The sequence below is a fragment of the Cydia fagiglandana genome, chromosome 1, assembly GCF_963556715.1.
Source record: "Cydia fagiglandana chromosome 1, ilCydFagi1.1, whole genome shotgun sequence".
NCBI classification, from domain to species: domain Eukaryota; kingdom Metazoa; phylum Arthropoda; class Insecta; order Lepidoptera; family Tortricidae; genus Cydia; species Cydia fagiglandana.
The window spans coordinates 795,442-821,990 of NC_085932.1; the positions used below are offsets into that span (position 1 = coordinate 795,442).

The window sequence follows — 26,549 nt, forward strand, 5'->3', positions numbered from 1 at the left end:
ACAGCTAAGGTATCAATGATTTGTTGTAAGTGTAGAAATTAATGAATAGCGACTGTTAAGATATTTGTGACATGTTGAGCGCTCACAAGTAAATGCTACCATGACAGTCAACAACTTTTTGACAGTTTAAACGTTTACCTCTCTTTGAGCACCTGGAGTGTATAGCGACTTCTGCTGCTGACTGTACATCTTGAATCTTAATCATGAATCGCGTGCTTTGCACTATATCAGTTTACACCGATAAGTTGGGTTAACAAACTTCACCGTAACCTATTTCCCGCACCAACAGACTCTGTAAACAGACGGGTGAACTGGGAGCCAACTAACGCATCATAACTGATACATGAAACCCGGTACAGGTTCAAGCATTTGTGATGTGATTGAACTGGTGTTGATACGACCTTAAGGTGCCGTAGGTTCAGAGAGCGGAGTTTTTGAGAAACGGTGGCGCTTTTTTAGATTACAATACGATTGACTTTAAAAAATTGATTAGCAATTTTGACGCCTGTCTCTAGTAACTTCATCGATTCGAATCCTGACTATCCCTTGATAGATAAAAATGACGACAGCAATTTGTGCACAAAAACTAAAAATATGAAAAATTGCTGGGAGACAACTAAGGCAGCAATAACTGATACATGAAGTAAGTAATATTTTAGATTGGCATCTTCAAACTTGTTTAGAGACAGTAGTAGTGAATTTCTTACAAAAATGATTTGCCATTAGAAGTACGTAGGTACTTACCTACTATCAATGACATTCAGCAAAATAATTTTTGGCAATGATTTGGATAATCAAAATGAAAACATACATATTTAATTTACAACATATTATTGAGATATATTATACCCTCGTATGTACAAGGTAATACAAACAGGGTACAAATATGGTAAACGTGCCAGTTGTTGAACAGCATTAACAACAATAACCGTCTTCCTGGAACGGACGCAATGGAGCAAAGTTACGAGAGATTCCACTAGTTAGGGCGAGTAGTCATGCTTGCTTTCGATACTAGGAAATCTCGATCTAGGTCATAGAGGGATTAAGATTGTTTTAAATTTATCTAGTACCATTATTTTCTACATTTTATGTATTTTGTCGAAGTATTTAGAAATACAGGGCCCATTTCAGAACATTATGAGGATTTGGATGTCATTCATTACATTATTTATTTCACCATAGAAAAATTAAGCCCAACTATTGTAAACGTATACTTTCCCCAATTTCCCATTTTCCCCAAAAATTTTCAATAAATTTCAAGTTTTTTGGTCTTTAAAATATTGTTCATTGCTGGAATTTCTAAATTAATGCACTTGATTCTATAAGATAGCGTCTACTAGTGAATTACTTGGCTAAACAGAATGATTGACTATTAAGTGCATATAATAAGGTACAAATAAGTGGTAATATGGCTAAGTCAGTATTGATATATCTGTAGATATAACATATTCGTACTTATGTCTGTAGACAAGGCAATTAGCTGATCCTGGCGCGACGTTTGCCCCCAGTTGTTAGCGAGCTCAGTGGAGCGAGCACCGATGCTACGGACTGTAGGTACTGGATTCGAGCGCTGGACCGTGAAAGAACTAGAAGGAAACCATTCAGATTTAACAACTTGATTTGATCTTTTTAATGGGACCTTGAAAGCCAGTGACGGTGATTGGTGCAAGCGAAATCAACTAAAACTTGTGCATGACCGTTAATCACCAAAACAATCGTCAAGGTCGTATCAAAATTGGTTCCTCAGAGCCGTAAGATGCTAAATCTGAATCGATAACTAGCTGCAGCTTATATTTCATATTACAGAGATATCATAAGAACGCATTGGAATATCTTCAGACGTTTTAAATTACTGAGCCGAGACAGCGCCACCTGTCGGATTCCCAGGTGAACTGTGGCCAATTACTACGCCTCACTGGGTTGGTTGGACATTCATATTTATTAGCTCAGGATTATATAAATAGTCTTCTGAGGATAGATGTTACTGTAATGTGTGAGAGGGAAAATTAGTAGGTAATGCTGTACAGGTTTTGTCGAAAATTAGATACTTATGTCTAATATATTTTGGAATTCAAGATGGCGGCTATGCATGCAGCATTTAGGTACTTACCTTAAAATATAAAGTCATTTGATAACGGAATATTGGAATAGTAACCATTTCAGCATGTATACACATCCAACTGTTGGGCATCTTTATACTATCGTGAATATATTTTGGCTGACATCAGTATGATTTAATGAGATGTTGTATGTATTTTCAAATTGAACAAACACGTGTAATGAGAGCAGAGTTAATATCACGCTCAGACTTTTCTCCCTCAACACTCTATTATAACTCGTTATAGGATCAATAGTATTATATTACGGCAACTCTCATTACCGAAGTCCCTATTATACAAAATGAATGGGGTCCGTGTACGACATAATATCAATACAAGCACAAAGCACGTATAATTAATACTGGACCGTGCCGACACCGATCATGCCGGTGACGGGAAATCGATGGAATATCACAATGACGAGCGACGTTATTAACAAAGTGTCAGTAATTGGTGCGGTTACCCGACCGGGTGCTGGATACAATGATGTAGTAAATAATAAATAGTAAAACTTTTCACAAAAGGATTTCAAACACTCATTGAGCCCTAACATAAATAATTATTCTATTTTAGCAAAATAAAATTTATTCCAAATAGGTATATGTAATAGTTATTTGTTTTGGTTAACCGCTCGTGCTAATATTGATACCCGAGCAAGCGAAAGATACCAAAATTGAACCACGAGCGTAGCGAATGGTTCAAAAATGGAATCTTGAGCGTTGCGAAGGTTTCAAAGCGCCCCTCTTAAACAAAATTTGCCCCAGAGTGAAACACATAATTTTTCACCACACCAACCCGAAGCAAATATTAAATGTAAAATGTCAAACAAAATCAAACCAAATCAAATCCTAATGAATGTTATTAAATATTTATAATCCAAAATCATCATTTAAAGGTCAATTCTACCAGCAAACATAAGAAAACAACTCAAAATTTGCATTTGATTAATTTGCCTCACATGTGAATAAAATGCAACTTTGCTATCAGTTTTTAAAGTGCAAAGTAAGCCTTTCCGAGCTGGTGTGGTGAAAACAATTGTAATGGCCTTGGGCACATCAGTATCCAATATCCATGAGTTTTGATTTTGCAATTGATTGCACTAATTTTCATTCAACATTCTACAAACACTAAGTATATCCTCATTTTTACAATCTGACCGTAAAGCAAGCGTTTAATCACTGTTATCTCCAAAACTACGGCTCGGACCCCGTCATTTGTTTCCACATAAGCCGAATTAAGAGCAAGCCGTAATGGCTGACCGTTCTTTCTTATCTTGCTGCAAAATTTGTCTAGTACGCCATAAACTTGTCTAAAACTGGCCGTGTGTTACACCGTGGCGAGCATTGCACGCTGAACATTGGTGACTATGTTGACCATTAAGTAGTTTATTCATTTTCGCGAAATTGTTCATACCGCCTGCTCGTATAATAGGTACCTAAACAAGTACTTATTTCAGATTTTATATTAATATAATAATTTTACTGTACTAGTTGGTTTCGGTGCAAGAAAAGATTGAGATAAAATTTGCATATCCGCGTAGAAATTTAAATTCATACCCTATAGTACAAATACAACGAGAGGAATAATTTTGTGTCAATCTCTTAAAATCCAGCCCGCTGTTAAATACCCAAAGAAAGACCCAAAAAAAGTGCCTAAATCTATCTGTACTTTAACAATGTTGTAATTAGAGCCGACAATAACGCCCGGGTTCTAATACTGCATTCCAGAGGTAGCAATAAGTATCATTTTATCATCTGTTACAGTTCTGTGTAACATTAGGTATTTTAGTGGCAACCAATTACCCCTAAAATACAAGCTACATTCGTTTATCGTCCCTGCTAAATTGGCCTTAATGGTAACTTAAGTTGTTGAATTAGATCTAAAACGAGCTATATTGATAAAAATGTTATATACTTTAAGTTATAGTTGGGATTATTCTTTATGTAAACATTAAAACACTTCCAAAACGTAGGTAAAAGAATGGCTTATTATTAACCGGACAACTAAAATATTAAACAGGAACTTTCATTGGGCATATAATAATATAACTTGGCTGTGCATTAATATTTTAGCGCCAAAAAAAATATATTAGTCTCAAATAAAGCATCATATTATTTAAAAATCTGGCAGCAAAATCAAGCCACCCAAAAAAATATAGGGAACTTAAAGTGATAGGTTGGCGACTAAAATAATAAATTGGCAACTAATAGGTATTGTAAAGCGATCATAAAATTTAGTTGTCATCTAGTTGTTCACACCTATGTAATCAACTATAGTCATAACTGAGCATGTCGTTTCAGCTAGGTAGTATTTTAACACGAAAGCAGTTAAATTTAATGAATATTGGTCACACAGATAGGTGCGACGACGAGCAAAGCGAGGAGGAGCGTGTTAGGTTGACCGTGTAATGATCAAACAAAATATTTTAAAAGAACTTCATTTTTGAATTAATAGATAGCTGTTTTCTTTTTATAATGTGCTTCATAAATGGTCTCCAATATAATAATTCAGTTGCCAAAGAAATACTTTGTACCTGCCTAAAAATAATCAAAAGCTGTAACGGCATTAAAATACAACTCATATTGATATATTTTAAGGCACCGTTTTTGTTGCCAAACTATTAATTTTAGTACCCATTTCTATTTTTTTAAACTACCCAAATTCGATTAATTAGTTGACCGGTTAAAAACGTGCCTAAAAGAATTGACCGAGCATAGGTTAACTTCTCTCTAACAATATCAAAACGGAATAAAACGAGTACTTATAAATACTTCTAAAGAAAAAATCCATTATAGGATATAGGATAACATTTGAGATTAATTCTATTGAGTTCTAATTCTGTCTTTAATACAAACACTAAACAATTAATAACCGGCACTGAAATAGAGTAACAGTAAAAAGCACTACAACTTAGCTAATGCAAGAACGTCTTAAGTGACACGCAGCTTCAAGAAGTGTCCGCCATTTTGTGAAATTCACTATACAAAATGGTGGATAGAAAAATGGTGGCGATTAATAATCGGTAATGGGTATTCTTCGTTATTACGAGTTCATTTACGTTGGAGCTGAAAATAAAGCAGAGTGTAACAGTGGATTATTGATTAAATGCATTATGCTTTGGGTTTTCTGGTTGTTATTTTTTAAAAGAGAGGTGTTTATGGAATAAAATAGAAATGTAGCGTTTGCAAAAAAACAACAGTTATCTGCTCTGCAAATGGAGAAATTTAGAAAATTTCAAATGTCTATACGTAATATAAAAAATAACAAACGTCTAGGTAAAGTTTTCTTTTTGTAAAGATATTTTTATTATTTGCGATATTCCAATTTTTATTAATGTTTTTGGGTCATTTTATTTTAGGCCTTACGGAAAACTAGTTAAACTAAAAACGATCATAAAAAATACGGCGATAGCCCTAATTTAATAGGTAAAATAAGAATACTTATTTTAAAGGTGCGTGAGAGTTTAAATGGTATCATACCTACCTCTAGCATAAAACCGTTCAGACAGGTCCAAAACCATTTACTCCAGGCCCTACAGCACAGGCATCCAAAATCAGCGCGTACCAGTCAGTTTCCGCGAAATCCGCAGATATATAAATATGAATACAGCGGGATTGTATTATCGGGCGGGTGCAGGCGCTCCGCCGACACCTTTTTAGTCGCCGAACATTTATAACGGGGGTGTCGCCATGATCTAAAGCCTACTGAAGCGACAATGTTTCGATACTAAAACAATAAAAATAACTTACTTACTTGGTTGGCGCGGTGACCCAAAATGAGTCTTGGCCTCCAACACAAGAGCACGCCACTGTGATCGGTCCAGAGCGGTATCCAGCCAGCCTTATAAAAACTTATAAAAATAAGGTTCGAACCTTTTGGTATTTCGTCTGCAATAAACAAAATTATATCAAAAAAAAAATTATAAAAACGTCCCGCTTCGGGCAAGACTCGAAATTGTGATTTGGATTCTTCATTAGCTGCACACTTCCACATTAGTTCACTCCATAATAAGCAGTCATTATTACATTTTAAACAACATCAATGAGCAATAAGTTTTTTGTCAAAATGTTCATTTTTGGTTTAAGCTTTTATGTTTACTCTACTTTTCTTTTTAATAATCAACAAGACAATTCTAACAAACCCAAACAGAATTAGTTTGCGTTGTTTTATCACAGAGTTCCAATGGCAACCTCCTGTTTCCATCAAATCAGCTCGATGGTGCCATACTATTTTGCATTGTGACCTGACTATTGTACCTATGCAAATTTTCAGCTTAATTGTGTAGCGTTTTACATTACAATTAGCAATTGGAAAGTGGGTCGAATTTAACTTCTAAGATTTGATTATCTAGATAGACAGATAACGGGATAGGTGAAACTAAATTTAAGTTTGTAACGTTAAAAAATACTCTCAAGAATTCGCCATTTTGAAGTTTAATTAAAAATCTTATTCCAATTGTGTATCACTTCTAGCTCCTTTTATCACTCCAGTGACTTCAGGAAGCGAATAATTTATCTTAGAAGCAATCAAGACGGTAATTTTCGTGACGAGTGCGCGGAACTATTTTAAGGTTCATTAAAAAGGAAATCCGTTTTATTGTTTAAAAGTCAAAAATTTTGTTTACTGTTAAGAACATCTTGAAATAAGAATATATACAGTTAACGGAACAGCTAGGTAACGTATAGGTAATAAAGTAGGTAAATATCTTCAGGGATCAACTCTGATATACATACAATCCAATTCACTCTTTTCTTGGCAAATCAAAAATATTCGTAAGTTCTAACCTCACTTGCGGCTGATAGAAAAAAAAAATACAAAGGGTGCAAAATTACTTAAGTACCTTTTAATATAAGTAGATTGGCAAGAAAAGGGTTAAGCTAACTTTAACTTCATGTTCGACTAAATTGGCCCCAAAATAACAAGACTCAAGACAACAAACTAAACGATAAATACTTTTATAAATATTACCTTTAAAATATGATTTAACAGTTTGCCTAATAAAGGTCATAAATATTTATTTGCACTTTAATATACAGCTTTAAAGCCTTTTGGTGGCTTTTTGAATTAAAATTCAGATTACAACACGCACGCAATAACTCTATTTAAATCCTATTTTCCTGCCAATGTCGATTTGAATTGCAATAACACCTACTGCGTTTGACTCCCGATTGCCTAGTTTTCATCACCAACTTAATTACAACCTGTACATAGTGCACAGTATACGTGCAGTATAATATCGTGCGCCGTTTGTTTGCTGACAAAGCTTTGGCGTGACCTCAACAGTGTACTGATTTCAACAGCACAACGTTATTTAAGTAAACAATGACTTTGATACAGAAGTACCTACATATAACTATAATAAACTGTTTTATTTTATTGGAATATTTAATGAAAAACCATTTATGTATTTAAAATCATCATGCCTGTAATAGAAGCAAATACAAATACAAAATACAAATACAGAAGCTAGGAAAATAAACTGTTAAGATTTATTACGAGTATGTGCCAAATTGTACAGAGTTACAGTCCTAGTATGTATATCGAAAATTAGAATTTTATTCTTATTTTATGTCATGAATTCATAATATGTAGATTTATTTAGCCTACGCGCATTTGTTAGCTAGTAGGTATTACTTTGAATAATGATAAGCTTTATGTACTTACTTACTATGTGTAGACAGCTAAGGTGAGTATTATATTCTTTGCACCTAAGCAAGTAAGCACAGAGCAGGAATAGTGCTACGTATATGGATACGGCTTTCGTTGCCGTAACTTTGTAAATACACACCTGACCTACTGTTCCAATCTTCCCACTACGGCTCAGGTCAGTCAATATTTAGATGAACCAGAGTGAAGCAATTTACAATCTGTGAAGCAGAATTATTAACATTTCTGTACAGGGGTCTATATACGTGCAGGATCCCTCAGTACTGGGCCCAATTCGGATATCCGCCCATGCGATTTTGCCGGCAAAGGGATTGTAGATTAGTTTCCCGATATGAGTTCAGTATTGGACAGTGAATGGGATTGATGTAAGTTTGTAGTAGTATTGGCATGGCATGTATACCCAACTGAAAAATAAAATTGCATGGTCACTTTATAAATAATATAATTATATAATAAATAAATATTCTGGTAGAATATAAACAAATCAACGTAATAGTCCCAAAGTAAGCTCAATGAGGCTAGTGTTTGTGGGTACTAGACGACGATATTATAGATAGATATAGATAGACCAATACCTAATTACATAAAATAGTTTTGGGTCAATTTTTGAAGAGGGTGTTTTTTCGACATTTGTATGGCAAATTTTTATTTTTTATTAATCCGATTTATAATCATCGTTTTAGGTAGGGTTTTTAACAACAAAAAATATACTGTAGGAGGCACCTCTGTACTTTTTATAGTTAGCTAGATATGGACGTTTAAAGATCAACATTTGTATGACACTATTTAGCCATTTTTAAGGCGCTTTTGACATGTATAAGGCATTTTTCGACATTATATAGCAGTATCAACATGTATATGCCACTATTTATTATTTTTGTTGTATTTATAAGACCCTGACGACATTTGTATGGCACCGACTCGACATCTGTATGACACTATGTCGACATTTGTATGCCACAATCGACATTTGTACGGTCAAAATAGCCGTATTAATGTCGCCAATAATATTTTTTTGCGATATTTCCTACACAATACAACCGATTCACTTATTTATTTACTATATATTTTAACACTATATTTACAACTATTATTATAAAATAAACATTTTTATTTCAATTATCTACCAACGTATTAAGCGTCCATACAAATGTCATTGTAGTCGTACCAAAATATATCGAAAGAGATTCTTACCTGTTTTTAAATAAATTAAACTGATTACGCGTCTACATTAGATGTTAATCGATGCCCAACTAACTGCGCTATTGCGTCGTAAATTTAATCGAACCGTTATTCAATAGACAAAGAAGATTATAGGGGGTATATTTAAGTCATAACAAAACAGGTGCCGCGTGGGACAGCGATAAAATGGCTTCCCTTGTTTTATTAAATAACGTATTAATTTATCAACATGATCAAATCAATTCTCTAGAAAATGCTCTTTATAAAAATACAAAGTTGTTTATAATATGTTGCCTACGTCCAAAGTTATGATTTTTTTTATTGCGCTATGCCGCCACTGGGACACGCGAAAAACGGCAAATTTCGCCGTTTTTGGAACTTCAAATGCGATTTTGTCAGGAACTAATAATATTTTAGGTACAGTTGTGCATGATTTTTAAAGCTTATAATACATTGAATGAAAATATATACATACTTAGTCTTTTAGTCCTATGGATTTCGAGTTTTAGCCGTGGGACAGCAAAAAATGCCTATTTGAAAATTGACCCTTTTATACCTTTTAAATGTCTTTGTAACAATTTATTTTACATAATTAGTGAAACCTTCATAATTTTTTCTTTTAGTTTGTTACCTCTCGATTATTTTATTTTTATGTTGAACATAGGATCTTATTTTCACTTTTAACTAAATTTTTTGTCACTGCTTAAGATTTATGAAGCCTACTACACTACCTCTTGACATATTATAAACAAAATTCAATTTAACCAAATATACTTAGCTTCGCTCACTCAACAAGCGACAGGCAACATGCAATAACAACCGTAATATTGCTTAGAGTTTAAGAGCAATTTTCTGGCGCAATGGCTGCTGCAATATTGGCGAAGGGTCCCGTATGAGATACGTGACACAAGATGGAGCCGTCCCCGTTTGGCGCTTGCTCGATTCGTCGTCTCGAAAATGTCTGAAGACTGCTTCCGTGAGGACGTAACGTAACGTTCGAAATGCCTGGATAAATAAGGCAGTTTACAGAAAATAAGGGTCATTTAGTTTTTTTTTCGGAAAACTAAGAACTATTCCATTATTTTGTCTCAAATTCACGAGGAATATTTTGTGAAACAAAGAATAATTCTGTGGCCCTAGTGAAAAAGGGTACAAGTCTCGCGCAGCTTAGGTGTAAAAGGGCATAAGTGTTACTTGGAACCTACGTCCTTTTACAACTGCGCTGTCCGAGACTTGTACCCTTATTCACTAGGGCCACAGAATTGTGTTTCCAGATATAAGTTTTTAATACAAATTTTGGTGTCAGTTTTGTGCGTGCGGGCACTACGTGCACCCATGTCAGCTGGCGGACGCCCAGAAGGGCGTTCTATATAAAAAAACATTACTTATTCTCAATATATAATTTATATAATATAAACACGAATCGACACTAACCGAATGAGAGTCAACCCGAGACAGTATGAGCGGTTTGATTTCCGTCGGTCTTTAAAATACAGCGTTGGAGGAAATAATAAACTTATTTATTTCCCGGTCTTTTGTTGCTTGTAAATGTCTGGCAAATATCGGGAAATACTTATTGATGCAGCTTAAAAATAGTGGAACGCTGTTTCAATCACAACAAACTTAAATAATCTTTCTTATAATTATCTATGTATCCTGACCGTTGAGCCATATTGTTGCATTTTTAACGATTTTTTTCTACTTTACTTACTTTAGTGTGTAAATCTAATATGGGCAATCTAAGATAAAACCGGGCATAGAATAAAATTTTCTGTGTTTATCATGAATTAAGAAGTTCATTGAAGTTAGGTACACTTAATAAAATTATGACCCATCATTAATTTATGAAAATTTACCGAGCAGCAATGTACTGCAAACATTACAAGACATCACTTGACATGATATTACGAGATAAGATAACTGTCAACAAGCGTTGTCATGCAGTTACTATATAAAGCTCGTATCTCGTAACTTTTGTGTTGCTTTACATTGCGGGGTGAATTATTTTGTATAGTTATTCATTTAATTGTATTTCTAAGCAAAAGTTATCTCAATATACTTCTTAAGTCCTATGCTAACCACCGTTGAAGGGTTTGCCAGTGTTGAATTAACACACTTTATACAGCACAAAAAAGGTAAACCCACGGTTATTGACCACCACACACATAGATATAAAATGTACACGGGTTTATAATTAGTAGGGTGGAGCGCGCTTGTATGGAAAAAAATTTTTTTTCGTAGATTCAATTCTAATAGTGCGGAAAAGTTGTCTTATGGTAAGAGTATATTGTGTGATTTTTTATATTTTTTTATGACGTCATCTTGTGCCTCCGCATCACCTTTCAAATATTTAAAGAAGTGGAAAAACGTGACACGTGTGTAACCATCAAAAAGTGATATTAAAGCTTTATTTCCTGCCTAAATATTTAATTATACAGTTATTGTAAGCACCTAAGTAAACAAATATTTATTAAAAATATAAGTACCCATTATAAAAAAAATATATTGCTTGATGAAATGGGCCTTTAAAATCCATTACGGGCAGCATCAACATCGCTAAAGTGAAAATAACCGAAATAAAGAAATAAAACATGATATGTATGTATTGATTATTGTATATCATAAAAATATGTTTTCCTTCTTCGATATTATCCATTTCCCAGTTAAATAAACCATAATAAATGGTTTCAAATACCTAAGAAGGAACCACCAACACTACGTGAGTGCAAGCAACTTTTACTCTCATAATATGTATGTGTTAAATATTGTTTTCCTTTTTTTTTAAAAGGTTCTTACTTTAGATAAATATGTATTGGAATACATTTAGGTGTTAAAAGAGTTTTTTCTTTTATTTTGACTCCATAAAAAGTTTTGCAATATATTTGAAGACTACACTCTTCTCACCGTATAACCCACTTCAGGACGACAAGATATTAAACGTGATTAATTACAATATAAGTTATATACAACGACAAACTAAGTGTCTTCTGAAACAAAAATAATCAACTTTGATAAATAATTCAGAAACAATATAATTGTGTACCTATTTATAATATTATAATCAATATTTAAGGCCAAAGCGATATATATCCCTCCTCCACTTAATCATCAGATAGAAAACTGGAATTCGCAGAAAATACCGTCAAATTGGTATCTATATTTTGCAATAGCATGGATTCACTTTCATCGCTGATATAATGAAGACATAAAACATACTTTTTTACCACTACTTGGTCAATTTTACTATATTTCAAATATACGTCATTGCAGTGGATACGGCCCATATTTGACTACTGGTATAGTCAATAATTACTATAGAGGTGAATGTCTGATTGAACTTTTTATTCACCTAAAATAATAACTTTAAATAAAAAAGAATAATTAATAAGTAATAAACCTAAATTTGTCATTTTAAGTCCAAATAATCCTTAAACAAAGTTGGTGCTATATACAGGACAAAAAAATTTCATACAAAAGTTCATTGACCTTGCGGAGGCACTTACTCCCTTTTGATAGTAAAGTCGTCATAATAACTTCTTATCTTAAACCCTAACGGCAACTTTTTATCACTATTAGAAATCCAAAATCCAAAAAAAAGAATTTCGCTCCACCCTAATAATTAGTGTAAAAATAAAATCCGTTGTAATGGTCACGAACAATTTATTAACAAAATAATATTGTAAAAAGTACAAAATTCAAACACACCTGTTACAAATGAACAAGGCAAAACTTAACAATACTAGAACTAATCAGTCACTATGAATATTACTTTAGCATATATATTTCCAGCTAACATACTAATAATAATAGTCGGTAATTAGAAGTTATTAAAACTACGATTAATTTATGACAATGCTACAAAGATCAATTTAAGTCAACATGAAATTGCGAAACAAACAAAATGATTATGAAATTCACGAATCAATTATTCGACATGCACGTGACATCATCAAAAGTGTATTCCTAGCACAATGAAACGTATCACATGGTACAGTCACCTGCAACAATATGCGATACACTCTTAAGTCTCTACAAATAAGATTTTTTGCGGCTTTTGTTATGTAACATACCTATTATTGCAGGACTGTACTGAATTGTCAGTATACCTTAGTGTCATGTTTTGAGAAATGATGTAACATTTTTATCAAAAGTACGATAAGTCCGATATCTACAGCTTAAAACTACGTGCATATGGTAAAATATTGCTACTTCGAGTATTTTGTTTCATTAAAATTTTATCAATATATCCGCTACATTTCCTTTTGTGTATCATTAAGCTACAGGAAATAATTTTAACAGAAAATGCTTCTAATTGAAATGTCTGATTTTAGCTGAGTTAAAGACAACTAAGTAGGTAATAAGACATTACATCTAAGTCTCCTTCTACATATCAGCCTGAACATGCACGTGACAGCACTTTAAAACTAAACAGTATTACTCAAGACACGAATCCTTTAAGTCTTCCGCTTTTAAGACTCTACTGAGTTTTTCACAGTCTAATAAGTGTAAGTGCTGAATAAACGCATGATCTACATTAGAACTGACCGTTAGAAGAATACTACAGATGTAGTGCATTATTGTTTTCCATCGTAATTTCTCGGAGACGTTCGTATTTGTCATGCTACTTCAGTCAACCCGCTCGATTCAAACTTTAAGATACATCAATTAAAAGATCTAGAAACGATATGGATTAGATGTGTCGTGACGTTTTTGTTTGTTGTTTGTTTATTGGAGAAGTGGCAGCCTCATGGGCCTTTGCCAAAATACAGTAATATATCACAAGTCAAATATTTCATAATATGGTGATACGAGCCCCGATGCAAATGATTTCGTCTAGTCCCGCGCAACAATTTTGTTTATTTTAATAAATTTTACACATGAACATATAATGACCCAGTAATGGGAACCATAATAGCAATGTTTAATGTAGTTTATTTTGATCGTATAATAAAATTGCATGAGACTTTTATTGCTAAAAAAAGGAGTTTTCAAAAACGTTGTCCAAATCATATTGTCCTCTCTTACAGCACTGCTGCATGCATGGGCTCGAAACAAAATTTTCAGTACATTGGCAGAGCCCTATTGCTTTCCCTGGTAATAGCCCTTTTCACATATGTTGTAATCCTACCCGTAAAAAAGAAAAATCTTTATTTTTTTTCTTTCAGTACAAACGGTATTTCTTGTATTTGGATTTAGTTATTGCAGAGTATTACCATATAAAATTAAATTACATTAGTATAAGCATTAAATATTAGTAATTTTTAAGCAAAATCATTATTTTTGAACAAACGCGAGAACCTCAAAAAATGGGGTCACCTGACGAAAACATATGCATCGGGGCTCATAATAGGCCTTCACGATGCACTGGAGGATAGCTGGAGCAGCAGTACAAAGCGTAATGGCGGCCGAGACCACGAACCGCCGAATGATGTCCAAGAATTGGTTACTTATACGTATTTCCAGAAGAATTCTTCATTATCTGCACCCGTCACACTTGCTATTCACTGCATAATATGCTATCTAAATTATAGATTAAACAGCAATATGCAAAAAATAAAAAAATAAAAACTGTCTGGAGCACGATCCGCCATGTTCCAAGCATCATTCGAAAGTCCGACGTTTTTGTTTGAAGAAACGTCCCATTTGACACTGACAGATTTATTTATTGTCGTATCTTAAAGTTCGAATTGGGCCAAATCTCAGTACTTTTTGTACCAGTGTCTTTGTGTGTGTGTTTAGTGTGGTGTGTGTGTGTGTTTTTGTCTCAGTCTTTTTTGTTTGTTTTTGTACTTTTTGTCCGTGAAAATACAATGGAATATAATCATGCACTACATCTGTACTAGTAAGTCCAGATCACGTCCAATCACCTCTAGTTAAGCACACACGACTCGTAAGTGGGTATCATGTACTTGATGTTGATGAAGGCGTCGGGGCCGCCGTAGCGCTCCAGGATCTGCAGGGTCTCCTCGATGAGGTCCCCGACGTTCTCGCCGCGGGACGACGTGTGGTCGATCCCGGAGCCGATGTTATCTGGGAACACATTTTAATCAATTAATATAGAGAAAATAAATCTTGATTTCACGAACTTACAATGTGCTGAAGTCGAGTTTTGTTTTATTTAGGTTATAATCACTAAAACTTTACTGAATATTGCGAATCGAATCATGAGAGATTTGTAAACACGCGTGAGATCTGTTAACACTATGTACTTGTCCAAGAGGTCAAATACCCAACTTACATTGAGACATCAACTTTATATCTAAATTATGTATTTTGCCCGTGTGTCTTGCTCGTGCCAATCAAGACATGTATGCGCGACTGACATCACTAAGATTTTAAGTATAAAATGTGTAACAGACCAATTCGAACGTACATCGAAATCAGAGTGACATTTATCTGATGCCATTCGGTTATCGTACATTTCGTTCGTACTTGGTCGTACATTTATTGGCGCGAGCGAGATGCACGATAACTAAATAACATCATGTCAGAGCACATTCGAAATGGCTTGTAAGTTGCAATCGGCTTTTTATTGGTATTTGTTTATTTAAATATACAATCAGCAACACTCTTAACTGTCCATCGGTGGACCTTATTACAAAAGGCATAAGGTCCACCGATGGATAGTGTGGGCGATGGCACTTTGCAGAGGCCACGTTCTCTATAAACCCTACTTCACCCTTTACAGCCTATTTCACAATAGTACATTACTACAGAGGCCGGGACGAAAGGGGTTGCCGGCCGAAGACATATAGACGGCCGAGCGAAGCGAGGCCGGATAGGTCTGAGCGCGGGCAACCCCATTTCCCGCCGAGGTATGTATAGTGCTTTTCTCAAACATGCAATGAAATAAATAAATAAATCCACGGAACCCAAGTTTTATTTATAGAAAAAACTAAAAGTAAACTACACCCAAAATATAACCTACACATACCTATATCATTATCACGCGTATGTTTTACACGAGTCGTGTATCTTTACTACCCGTATATTTTCATGTATCTTTGAAATTTTCGCCTTGTATCCGTCTGACTGTTGTTTTCGTCACATAAGTTTACATAGTCTTTCATATTGATATCATGTTTCACATACATCGTTGTTTTATGCATGGAGTAAATGAGTATAATTTCGACAGTGTTGACGAATTTGTAGTTACATTCATTTAAAATATGCCACAAAACTGTGTTTCTCAAATAATAAAATTGCCATAAGCAACCATATACATACTTCGTCTTTGACTTGGCGGCAGAGGCAGCAAGTTATTTAAAATCAATTCTGCTTACGCTGCCAATTCCAACACCTACGATTACACTTAATATTAATTTCATTATTTCGTCGGAACTCATATTAAAGTCAAAAAATTAACAACGCACCATAAATCCAATAAAACAGAATGAATATTTTTCAACTTTATCTCCATAACAATTTAAAAAATATAACTACGCGTGTTTGAGTAGACCTTTTTACCGCTAACGTTTAGATGACATATTTTAAATGTTTTTATTTGTTTAGTTAAATTTATAATTTAAAATTGTAGAATGTATTATTTATTAAGTTCATGTTGATTTTATACAAATAAAACTGCAAATTATAGCAAACATTGTTTTTTGTTTTTTTTATAGGCGTAGTGGCAGAGTGTCATTACGAACCATAAAGCAAATACTGCCTCTAGTTTTTTTTAATGGATAAATGCCACGATGCTGTGTCACAAATATCTGTGAAATGAAAATTAAAAAAGAGGACTTTGCCGGCCTAGGCCTGCAAGATGTGTATAAAATTCCATTAACGACCTTTTGTCCTAGCCGCACCTGAAACGTCATACTTCGCAGCCTATTATAAGGAACATAACATCAATATTTCATTGCATGTTTGAGAAAAATATATTAAAACATCACGGACGCTTGTTAATAACGGCACATAATTAAATCAAGTCCAGTAACGCAGTTTTGTGAGCCCCACAAAGTTCCTGCGTACACGGAGTGGATGCTAATTCGATTATATCACCGATAGAGGGCATTTCCTGGCATGTTGTAAAATTGATCAGGGGAAAAATTAAGCGTTAGGCGCACGAGGTTAGAGGGATAATTGGTAGTTTAAGTAATTTAATTTAGTTCGTAAGTCCCCAGAAGCTTGTACTTACTGTACAGTTAATTAACGATATAGGTAGTTCGTACGTTTTGAAGTGTGTACTTACATAATTATTATGAAAACGTATTTGTTATATCTATTAATTTTACTGACTAATTTTTTAATGTTTCTTTTTTTTTGTTTCAGGTAAGACAAGCAGTAGATTGTCACAGAGCTACAGGCCAATTCGAACGTGCACAGACATCAAACCGATATTTGTAGTAGTAGTAGTAGTAGTAATCACTTTATTGTACACAACACAGGTTTACAAAAATAAATTACAGTAATGGAAGTACAAAGGCGAACTTATCCCTATAAGGGATCTCTTCCAGCTAACCTTCGATTATATGAGAGGAAAACTCCATTCAGGTCAAATAGACAAACTTACGGGATGTACAGTAATATTTACTGTACATATATATAATTATGTACGTGTATGTTTTATTTATTTATTTGAATCATATTAGTTAGCTGTCATTCGCGCTAGCGCTTCGCCTGGACTAATACATGTACGGACAATTCAGAGTGAAATGAACGCGCGAATGTCAGGTGTTATGATTCCAATACTCCGTGGTTACAAATATGTACCTATTTGCTCAAAATAAACCACACATAGGTACTGCATTTAAAAAAATTAGAATATTTAGGTTCATTTCCCGTTCATGTTAATTACAATATTTTACATTAAATAGGTTCCGTGAAAATAAACCGAACCACCCTCCGAAAACGCCGTACTCCAAAAAGTTCCAACGAACGGGTGTCAATTCGCGGTCGTGCAATTAATCTGCGGCGTGACAAGTCTATTAAAACCTGGAAACAATATACCGATGTGTCGATTATGTCGCTTGATTGATGGCAATGATGGCCGACAGATGAAGGGAGAGGGGTAAGGAAGGGTTTCAAAGTAGAGATAAAGTGAATTAAAATTGTTTTTTTCTAGAGATATGCTCTTAATGAAGTAAGTAATCCTATAAACGTAAAGCAAACTTAACGACTTTACTTTTGTTTGTCTCATCATCATCATCTCAGCCATAAGACATCCACTGCTGAACATAGGCCTCCCCCTTAATGGGGGGTGAATGCCATAATCGCCACGCTTGGCAGGCGGGTTGGCGATCGCAGTCGAGTACACTGAATTTGAGGGACGCTGCTGCCCGTTTTGGACGTATAGTTCGTTTTCGTTAGGACAAACAAATGGACCCGGGTATCTCCTTAAACTATGTGCGTTAAATGCGAGCGTATACTTCGTTTTTTTTAGCATTAGAAATTAGGTAAACAATCTTGATGTGTCTTTTAATTGAAAAACACATTTTAAAAATAAGTTACGGCAAATATGTAACAATTATGAATCTAATACGATCATTTATATTCTTCTGCTTTCATAAGTAATAGTTATTGATTTTTAAAAAGCGTTTTTCAATTAAAAGACATGTCAAGATCGCTTACCTTCTTTGAAATTCTTTCTAATGCTAAAAAAAACGAACTATTGGTTTTTTGGGGGGGCGCGCGGTTTAACAATGGTTCACAGAATCCGAGCCCCCGCCCTGGACCGTTTAAAAAAATTTAAATGATCCGCTGTGCGGCCTGTGCGCTATACTTTTGCAATACAATATCTAGATTATGATGATTTCTTTCGACTATTATAGCCGATAAAGATATACCTTCTTAGGCTTTTGTTACATATTTTAATAAAACATATAAACTTAAATACCTTATTGTTTGAATGTAAGGTTATAGGTGAAAATACTTACTGTTTCTGTCCTTAAACAGGTTCAGAATAGGCAGTATCTGTCTGTAATATGGCACGAACGCTTCGCCCACTCTTTCCGACCCGGTGACGATCATCTGGATACATTTCAGGGTATGACATATCACGTTTGGCCTCTTGGTCGACAAGGCGTCTGAAAAAAGTAACATTTAGATAAATGTTGAAATAGTTATTTGTTTTACAAGGGGGCAAAGTTGTTGTTTAATCGCTCGTGCTAATATTGATACCCGAACAAGCGAAAGATTCCAAAATTGAACCACGAGCGTAGCGAGTGGTTCAAAAATTGGAATCTTGAGCGTTGCGAGGGTATCAAAGCACGAGGGTTAAACAAAATTTGCCCCCGGGTGAAACACAAAATTTTTCACCACACCAACCCAAAGCAAATATTAAATGTAAAATAACAAACAAAATCAAACCAAATCAAATCCAAATGAACGTTATTAAATATTTATCATCCAAAATCATCATTTAAAAGTCAATTCTACCAGCAAACATAAGAAAACAACTCAAAATTTGGATTTGATTACTTTGCCTCACATGTGGATAAAATGCAACTTTGCTATTAGTTTTCGAAGTGCAAAGTAAGCCTTTCCGAGCTGGTGTGGTGAAAATAAAATTTTGATGATCGTAAGTTGAAAATAGATATAATAATACTAATTATGATAAAGGAACTGAAACTGCTAAAACTGAAGACACTGATATCAATGCCTTAGCAAAGGTGGTATTAGTCATATTATTTTTTAGTATAGAACATATATTTTTCATACAAAGTTTATTTGTGTTTCTACTTTCAAATAACGTGAAATTAAAAAAAAATAACAAGAGATACAAATACTCTTTATTGCACACCTCAATACAGAATTAAAACAATAAAATGATTACAGCAACTCAAGTACAGCTAAACATCAAGTTCATATTGTCTAGGTATGGTCTAGGTTAGTTTTGCATACTTTATTTATATTTTTTGTGGTAATGTTTACAGGTTATTATCTACTTTATTTAGCATACTTTAGCTATGCTTATTTTGTGGTAATGTTTATACGTTAATTTAAAATCAGTTGCCATTAAATCTTGCTTCAAAGCCAGCTGTTTTAGTTTTACTAGCCAAAAGTTATTAAATCTCCTACACAGATAAGGTAAATATTTGTGTAACCTCTTTCCTTGATAAAACACCTAATTAATCTAAATTTTTCAGAAGGCTGTTAAAAGTTATAACATATTTATATTAGTAATAAAGGGTACGAACTCGAGCAGCTCTGAAACCTAACACTTCGCGAGACGTGTGCCCCTTTTCACTAGAGCCACAGAATATTACCTAAACAATGCTAATCCAAACGAAGACAAAGAAAACCAGGCTTATTGTGTATCCGTTGAGCTCACTCTTCACCCACTTTGTTTTTAATCTGTAACCCGATACTATAAAACGGGGGTAGGATGAGAATTGCGCAGTCTCTGGTACCTTCGCTGACGGCTGAGCTATTCACGATAAAATCTATGGCTACGATGTGACAACCAGTCAATATGTAAATCATTTGGATGTTTGTCCGAGCGTTAGCAAATGTATCCGTTTGAGCTTGGGCAAAAATGCTTTCGTATGTCCGGATTGTCTCGTCTATAGATCGCAATAATTCTCAACCGATTCTCGTGAAATTTTGTGAGCGTGTTCGACGATCAAACAAAATTTATTGTCCATTCAGTTTTTGGAATTTTTTTGTGGCGGAACCATAGATTTATTCAGTTTTAAGGTAACCGCGCGAGGTCTACATCTCACGGAGCCAGTGGAATACTTGTTGTGGTATCGCTTGCAGACGTTTTTACTTGTTTAAATCACTATTACTTGATCTTAAAAACATGGGGTCTATTTATGTTGGATAAAAGCTACAAGAAGAAGCAGATTTTCGAATTCGGTTGATCGGTATTTTGTTGCTTCGATCAAGTTGTTTTTAACATTGCTCGTGAAACTGGATATCCTGCTTAGAGATTTAATTTACGGAGTATTCATTTCAGTCTGAGGTAGCTGTTGATTTTTTTAACGTTTAACTTTGAAGGTTAAATAAATCACGGATCTGGTCCAGGATAATGCTAGTTCGTTCGTTTGTTAAGAGTCTAGTTAAATACGTATCCATCTGACTGGTACTCCTAAATTCTACAAATAAATACGAGTGTATTCAATCAACGAAATGATATTTAGAAATATAATTTCGATCCGTAAATGTACGAAGTTTTCGAATTTTTTCCATTTGAAAGTTTCGTAATTTTGGAAACATCCCAAAGAATTTTATTTAAATTAAATAATCATTTTATAAAATGGTGATTTTTTTGATGATGTTTCTCTCTCTATTTCTCTCTCACTCTCTTTCTTTTTCTCTCTTATCATGAAAAGCCACTCACTTTTAATAGGTATGATGAGCTGCGGCACCACAGGCAGGATCTTGTAGGAGCCCTTGGAGACCAGATCATTGATCCCATTCTCCACGATGAAGTTGTACGGGTAGTCGCTCTCTGAGAGACCGTCGAAAAACATGGGGAGGTAGTGGTGGAAGTCCAGCTTTTCAATCGGAACCTGTGTGATAAGAAAAAATACTTATTCCTGTTTTTATATTTAAACACGTCTGTGTCTACACACACACGTACAGTCAGCAGCAGACATACCTGAGCGGGCAAGGTGTCCAAGAAAACATATACACTTCAATCGTCACAAAAATAAGGACATCTAAGTTGTCATTTTCACGTAGGCTTTCAGTTCGTCACATATACCTTAACTTCTGAGTTTTTCTTTAACACATACACCCTTATTTAATAACAATGACAATAACGGTTAAAACGTCAGTGGTAACTAAGCACTCAAATTCAAGCTGCTGTCATTAATACCTACACGCACTGCCAATCACGTACGTCAGCAGCCAGGGTGCCACCAGTTGCTAAGCAGTTGTTATTTCAATGGTAACTAAGCATCAACATTTTATCTGTTTAACTTTTAAATAAATACTGTAGCACTACGAATTGACACCTCCTTTCTTAAAGAAGTATTTTATCGTTAAGTGTCAAACTTAGACAATAAATAAGTAGGTTCTACGAGAACGATCGGTTTTTTTTATTTTAACTGTCATATGCGGCTGTTCTTCCAAACCGTAGAGCATATTATATACCTATGTTAATATATTTATTTAGCCCGCTTATTGTACTAAAACATACTATACAGGGTGGCCATAGGTTGGCCCATTTAGATCGGCCAGTATGGGAAAATCTGATACTATAAGATATACACCGATCTTTTCTTAGGAATCATGTCATCGATTTAAGTAGTTAACACGAAACACTGCATTCATACATTTAAAAAAAATGTGTACTCAGCTCGGGAATCAAACCCCGAACGTTTTGAAAAATAAAACTAAGACTATTTCTATTTAGATATCGATTGTGTAGGTCTTAAGCAATAAATGTTACTATGAAACATGATGTCTAAAATTCATAAAATGCATTGTTTTCATGTCCTTTAATTTCATTTAGTAAGTTTTCGAAGATTTTTAGGGTTTTTAGGGTTCCGTACCCAAAGGGTAAAACGGGACCCTATTACTAAGACTCTAGTATCCGTCCGTCCGTCCATCCATCCGACCGTCCGTCCGTCTGTCACCAGGCTGTATCTCACCAACCGTGATAGCTAGACAGTTGAAATTTTCACAGATGATGTATTTCTGTTGCCGCTATAACAACAAATACTAAAAACAGAATAAAATAAAGATTTAACTGGGGCTCCCATACAACGAACGTGATTTTTGACCGAAGTTAAGCAACGTCGGGCGGGGTCAGTACTTGGATGGGTGACCTTTTTTTTTTTGCCTTTTTTTGCATTATGGTACGGAACCCTTCGTGCGCGAGTCCGACTCGCACTTGCCCGGTTTTTATTTTCAATACATTTTACATAAATTTTTTTTAAATGTATGAATGCAGTTTTTCTTGTTACTAAAATCGATGACATGGTTCCTAAGAAGGGATCGGTGTATGTCTTATAGTTTTAGATTTTCCCATACTGACCGATCTAAATGGGCCAACCTGTGTAGTACCTACTAAAATACGATGCCCCGAATCGATCAAAGAACGAAGGAGAAAATAATTGTATCCAACCTAGCAGTAGGTAAATATCAAATGGCATTCCGCACAGGAATAATCTAAGTAACGCTTACTGCGGGTTCAAACCTACAAAGTCCTGATAGAAAGTCGTACATATTACGCTACATCTGACATATCTTCAAAAATTATATAAACTAATGCGAAATTAACATAAAACCTGAAGACACAAATTAATAATAAAAAAGAAACCCAAAAGAAATAAAAAGCTGTAATCTCTAGGTGCGTACGACTGAGATTTGAACCCGCGGTCTCTACTTTGAAAAGCAAACGCCTGTTACTGAGACCACAACGTGCCTTGACAATTGGCTCTAAATTCGGCTTCAGTTAGATTTTGCTATGTGTCATTCGTCTTGACGATTCTGTTAAAAGAAATAGTTTACAGTAAGTTGACCGAGAGGCTCCTGTCAAATGGTTGAAGGGCAAAACGTGAGATAGATGTATGTGATGACAAGACTGTACTGCTTTCGTTGATTGTCAAAACGCTTTACCTGAAATTAGCATGGCTATCTTTCATTCAATATTCGACCATACTTGTATGCTTTAAAGTCTATTTTTCCATATTGTTCAGATATATTTGACACGTTGGCCGCTTAGATACCATTGGTTTTTTGACAGCTAAGGTATCAATGACTTGTTGTAAGTCTAGAAATTAATGAATAGCGACTGTTAACATATTTGTGACACGTTGAGCGCTCACAAGTAAATACTACCATGACAGTCAACAACTTTTTGACAGTTTAAACGTTTACCTCTCTTTGAGCACCTGGAGTGTATAGCGACTTCTGCTGCTGACTGTACGCATGCACGCACACAAGACCTGTTATAGCGAACGTATCGATAAATATATTCGTAGCAGCTGACCGCAAGCTTCTGTTTCTTGACAAATATTAAGCATCCTCCATTTATTAGAGAGTGCAAATAGTTAATTATAGTGTGCACCTAATACAACGCATACAGTATTGTCAGGTAATTGATAGCTCAGAAACTCTCTGTACATCTACAAAAGTTAATAAAAGCATCATCACAAACATGAAACACCAGTTTTAATTAAGACTCGAGTCCTATGCTTTAAGACACGACTAAGTTTTTCAGATTCATAATAAAATTTAAGCTGGAATCTTTTTTAACTTGTTGTGGTGACAGACAACTTCCCCCGGGCAGTTCCTGACCATGAACGGTTTAACCGTCTTCAGGTCGAAATCCGCACTTCGGCGGAATCACTGTACAGTCAACTGTAAAAATATGGGTGTTATGTCAGCGAATTCTCAACTATGGGACATATTTTTGAATAAGTTGGCTACACCCATATTTTTACAGTTGACTGTACAGTGAAGAAGTCACGCGGCTAGAAGATGTTGATGTCAACTTCAGTCAGTCTTCTCCGAGACCACGGGGACAACACCGTCCTCGAAACGTCGGAGGTAAATCTTAAAACTTAAATACGCGATTAAGTCCCGTTGTGCAATTTTAATAGTGCATAATAATAATGTGCCGCTCACTTTCCAACTCAGCCGTTTCCCACTGCTTGTAAACTCGATGACGACAGGAAACTCCCCCCGAGCATAGCACTTCCTGAACATGGTTTGCTTGATCTGCTTCGGGTCGAAGACACCGCACTTCTTCGGCGGTATCACTCGGGTGTTCTTCTGCATGGCTTGTATGGTGAAGGCTGGGACAAGCCTGTTGGTATACGAGATTTTATAACAATCATAAAGGATAATTTTTTGGCAGAAATTGCATTTTTGGTACAAGTTTTAATCGCTGAGGCAATTTAAAAAACCCCAAACACAATAATTAGATTGCGCTGTTTCTATGGCTACCTCCTGTTTTCATCATCAAATCATCTCGATGGTACCATAATATTGCAATGTCACCCGACTTACATGTGTGTAAATTTTCAGCTCAATCGGAAATCGGAAAGTGGTTTACATTTAAATTTCAAGATGTGACCCACACTAACTAACATTACATACCTTCTAACAGAGATTTCGGAGCGGCCAAGGTGCTCACAAATATCTGAAGGCGCCTCTATTGACAAGGCATTAGAGTGCGTCTACCTGAAACATTTTTGAGCACTTCGGCTGTTCCGATATAATATGATAGAGACTGTACAAATTAGCAACAATATTCTTTTTAAGTAGGTACCCCTATTTTTTCTAAAGGATTTAGTATAAAGTGCTTTTTAGTATACAAATTATTTCTCTCGCATCAGCACTCTATTTAAAATGTCCTGGTATAAAATACACTTAAATAGATGTGAAAGAAAAAGTGACCAATTCCTCTAACGGTGTAGGCCGGAACCGAACAGGCGATTTCAGCTTAGGCGGCTATCGGCGAAACCCGACCCAGTTTCTCGCGTATATGCAATCGTAAAAATACAGAGCAGGAATTGAAATATTTAAAAAAATACATAGGATTTGTTCTCAAAGTTCCATAAAATACGGTCATAAATTGCATAAATACCTCGGTTTTTTCGTCTTCGCCCCATAAGGATAGTTGGGGCTCGGCTTCTTCAACGAGTGTCGGAAATCCTTCCCGCAATGCTCGGGCACACAAACAGGCATCAACACCATGTTGTCTGTCTACAAGAACATGATACAGCAAATCCAATAATATCGATCTAAAATGTTGACACAAGTAATAAAATAAGAAAGTAAATTTGCTCTCGGCCGGGCCTCTGATTGTTTGTTTTGGAAGGTGATCGTTGCTAGGCGACCGTATCGATTGAACGCCGGTAGCGACGCGGGCGGTGTGCGAGCGAATGTTGGGAGCGTACGGGGAGGTTGTATAGGCGGCCGCGAGCGGTTTTTAATATTTCAAGTTTTTGTTAAGTTAGTTTTACTCATTCTTAGATTTATTTTAGTTTATAATTTGTATGTTTAGTCTATTGTAATTTAAATGTTTAGCATAATCTTAATTGTCTGTGAGATGAAACTGTCAATAAAGATGCTTTCAAGTTTTTTAGTTGAATGTTATCTTAAATACATAACACTCAGATATTATGTGCGATATAGTTAGTAAAAAGTAAGTAAACGAACATACAGTAGCGGCATAATGAAAAGTTATACGATTTTGAGAATGTTGTATGAAAGAGGCCACTATTTTTTATAAACCCTTTGGATGATAATTGGCTGGTTCATTCTGCAAAAAAAAATACTATGAGTCTATGACTGCTAAAGTCTGCAGCGCAATATTTTGACAGCGAATTAAAAACACAATACATGTCAATATGTGACGTCCCACGAGTAAAGGTACCTTATCGCTGTTGGCGCTTACGCTATTATTAACGTCGCTCAAATATTATTGCGGTGCTATGCGACGTAAGCGTCAGCCGCCATAAGGTACCTTTTGCCGTGGAACGTCACATATTTTTTAGCAGTCACTAAACGTCATTCACATGGTATGTGCTTGTCAAAATCGTTTAAATAATCGTTGTTTTGTAATGAACGGGAAAAACATGGTGAAACCTTACAAAACTTCCGAAAATCCGCTGGATTGAAAGTCGTACGTTCTTACCGTAGGTTACCAGTGCTTTCTAAGAGTTTAAGTACGGTAAGTCTGCACGTATAATGTGA

General features: G+C 35.1%; 2 protein-coding genes across 7 annotated transcripts in view; one reads left to right on the forward strand and one right to left on the reverse strand.

The window, feature by feature from the left end:
* Nucleotides 1-26,549, forward strand: part of LOC134670168 (CUGBP Elav-like family member 4) — a 797,956-nt gene that overhangs the window by 267,093 nt on the left and 504,314 nt on the right. The window lies entirely within an intron of this gene.
* Nucleotides 12,593-25,698, reverse strand: LOC134670595 (parkin coregulated gene protein homolog). The gene is made up of 5 exons (XM_063528425.1): nucleotides 25,438-25,698; nucleotides 24,474-24,654; nucleotides 21,235-21,406; nucleotides 18,827-18,976; nucleotides 12,593-14,978 (listed from the first exon to the last, which is right to left on the reverse strand). Exons 1-5 carry the CDS (start codon nucleotides 25,545-25,547, stop codon nucleotides 14,818-14,820), a joined length of 774 nt encoding a protein of 257 aa, XP_063384495.1. The 5' UTR covers nucleotides 25,548-25,698; the 3' UTR covers nucleotides 12,593-14,817.

Excerpts from the sequence above, each read along its gene's own strand:
- LOC134670595 (XM_063528425.1), bottom strand. The coding sequence starts at position 25,547 with ATGGTGTTGATGCCTGTTTGTGTGCCCGAGCATTGCGGGAAGGATTTC. Across the intron at positions 21,407-24,473 it reads GGAAACGGCTGAGTTGGAAA|GTTCCGATTGAAAAGCTGGA; the intron begins GTGAGCGGCACA and ends CTTATCACACAG. Across the intron at positions 18,977-21,234 it reads GCTCATCATACCTATTAAAA|ACGCCTTGTCGACCAAGAGG; the intron begins GTGAGTGGCTTT and ends TACTTTTTTCAG.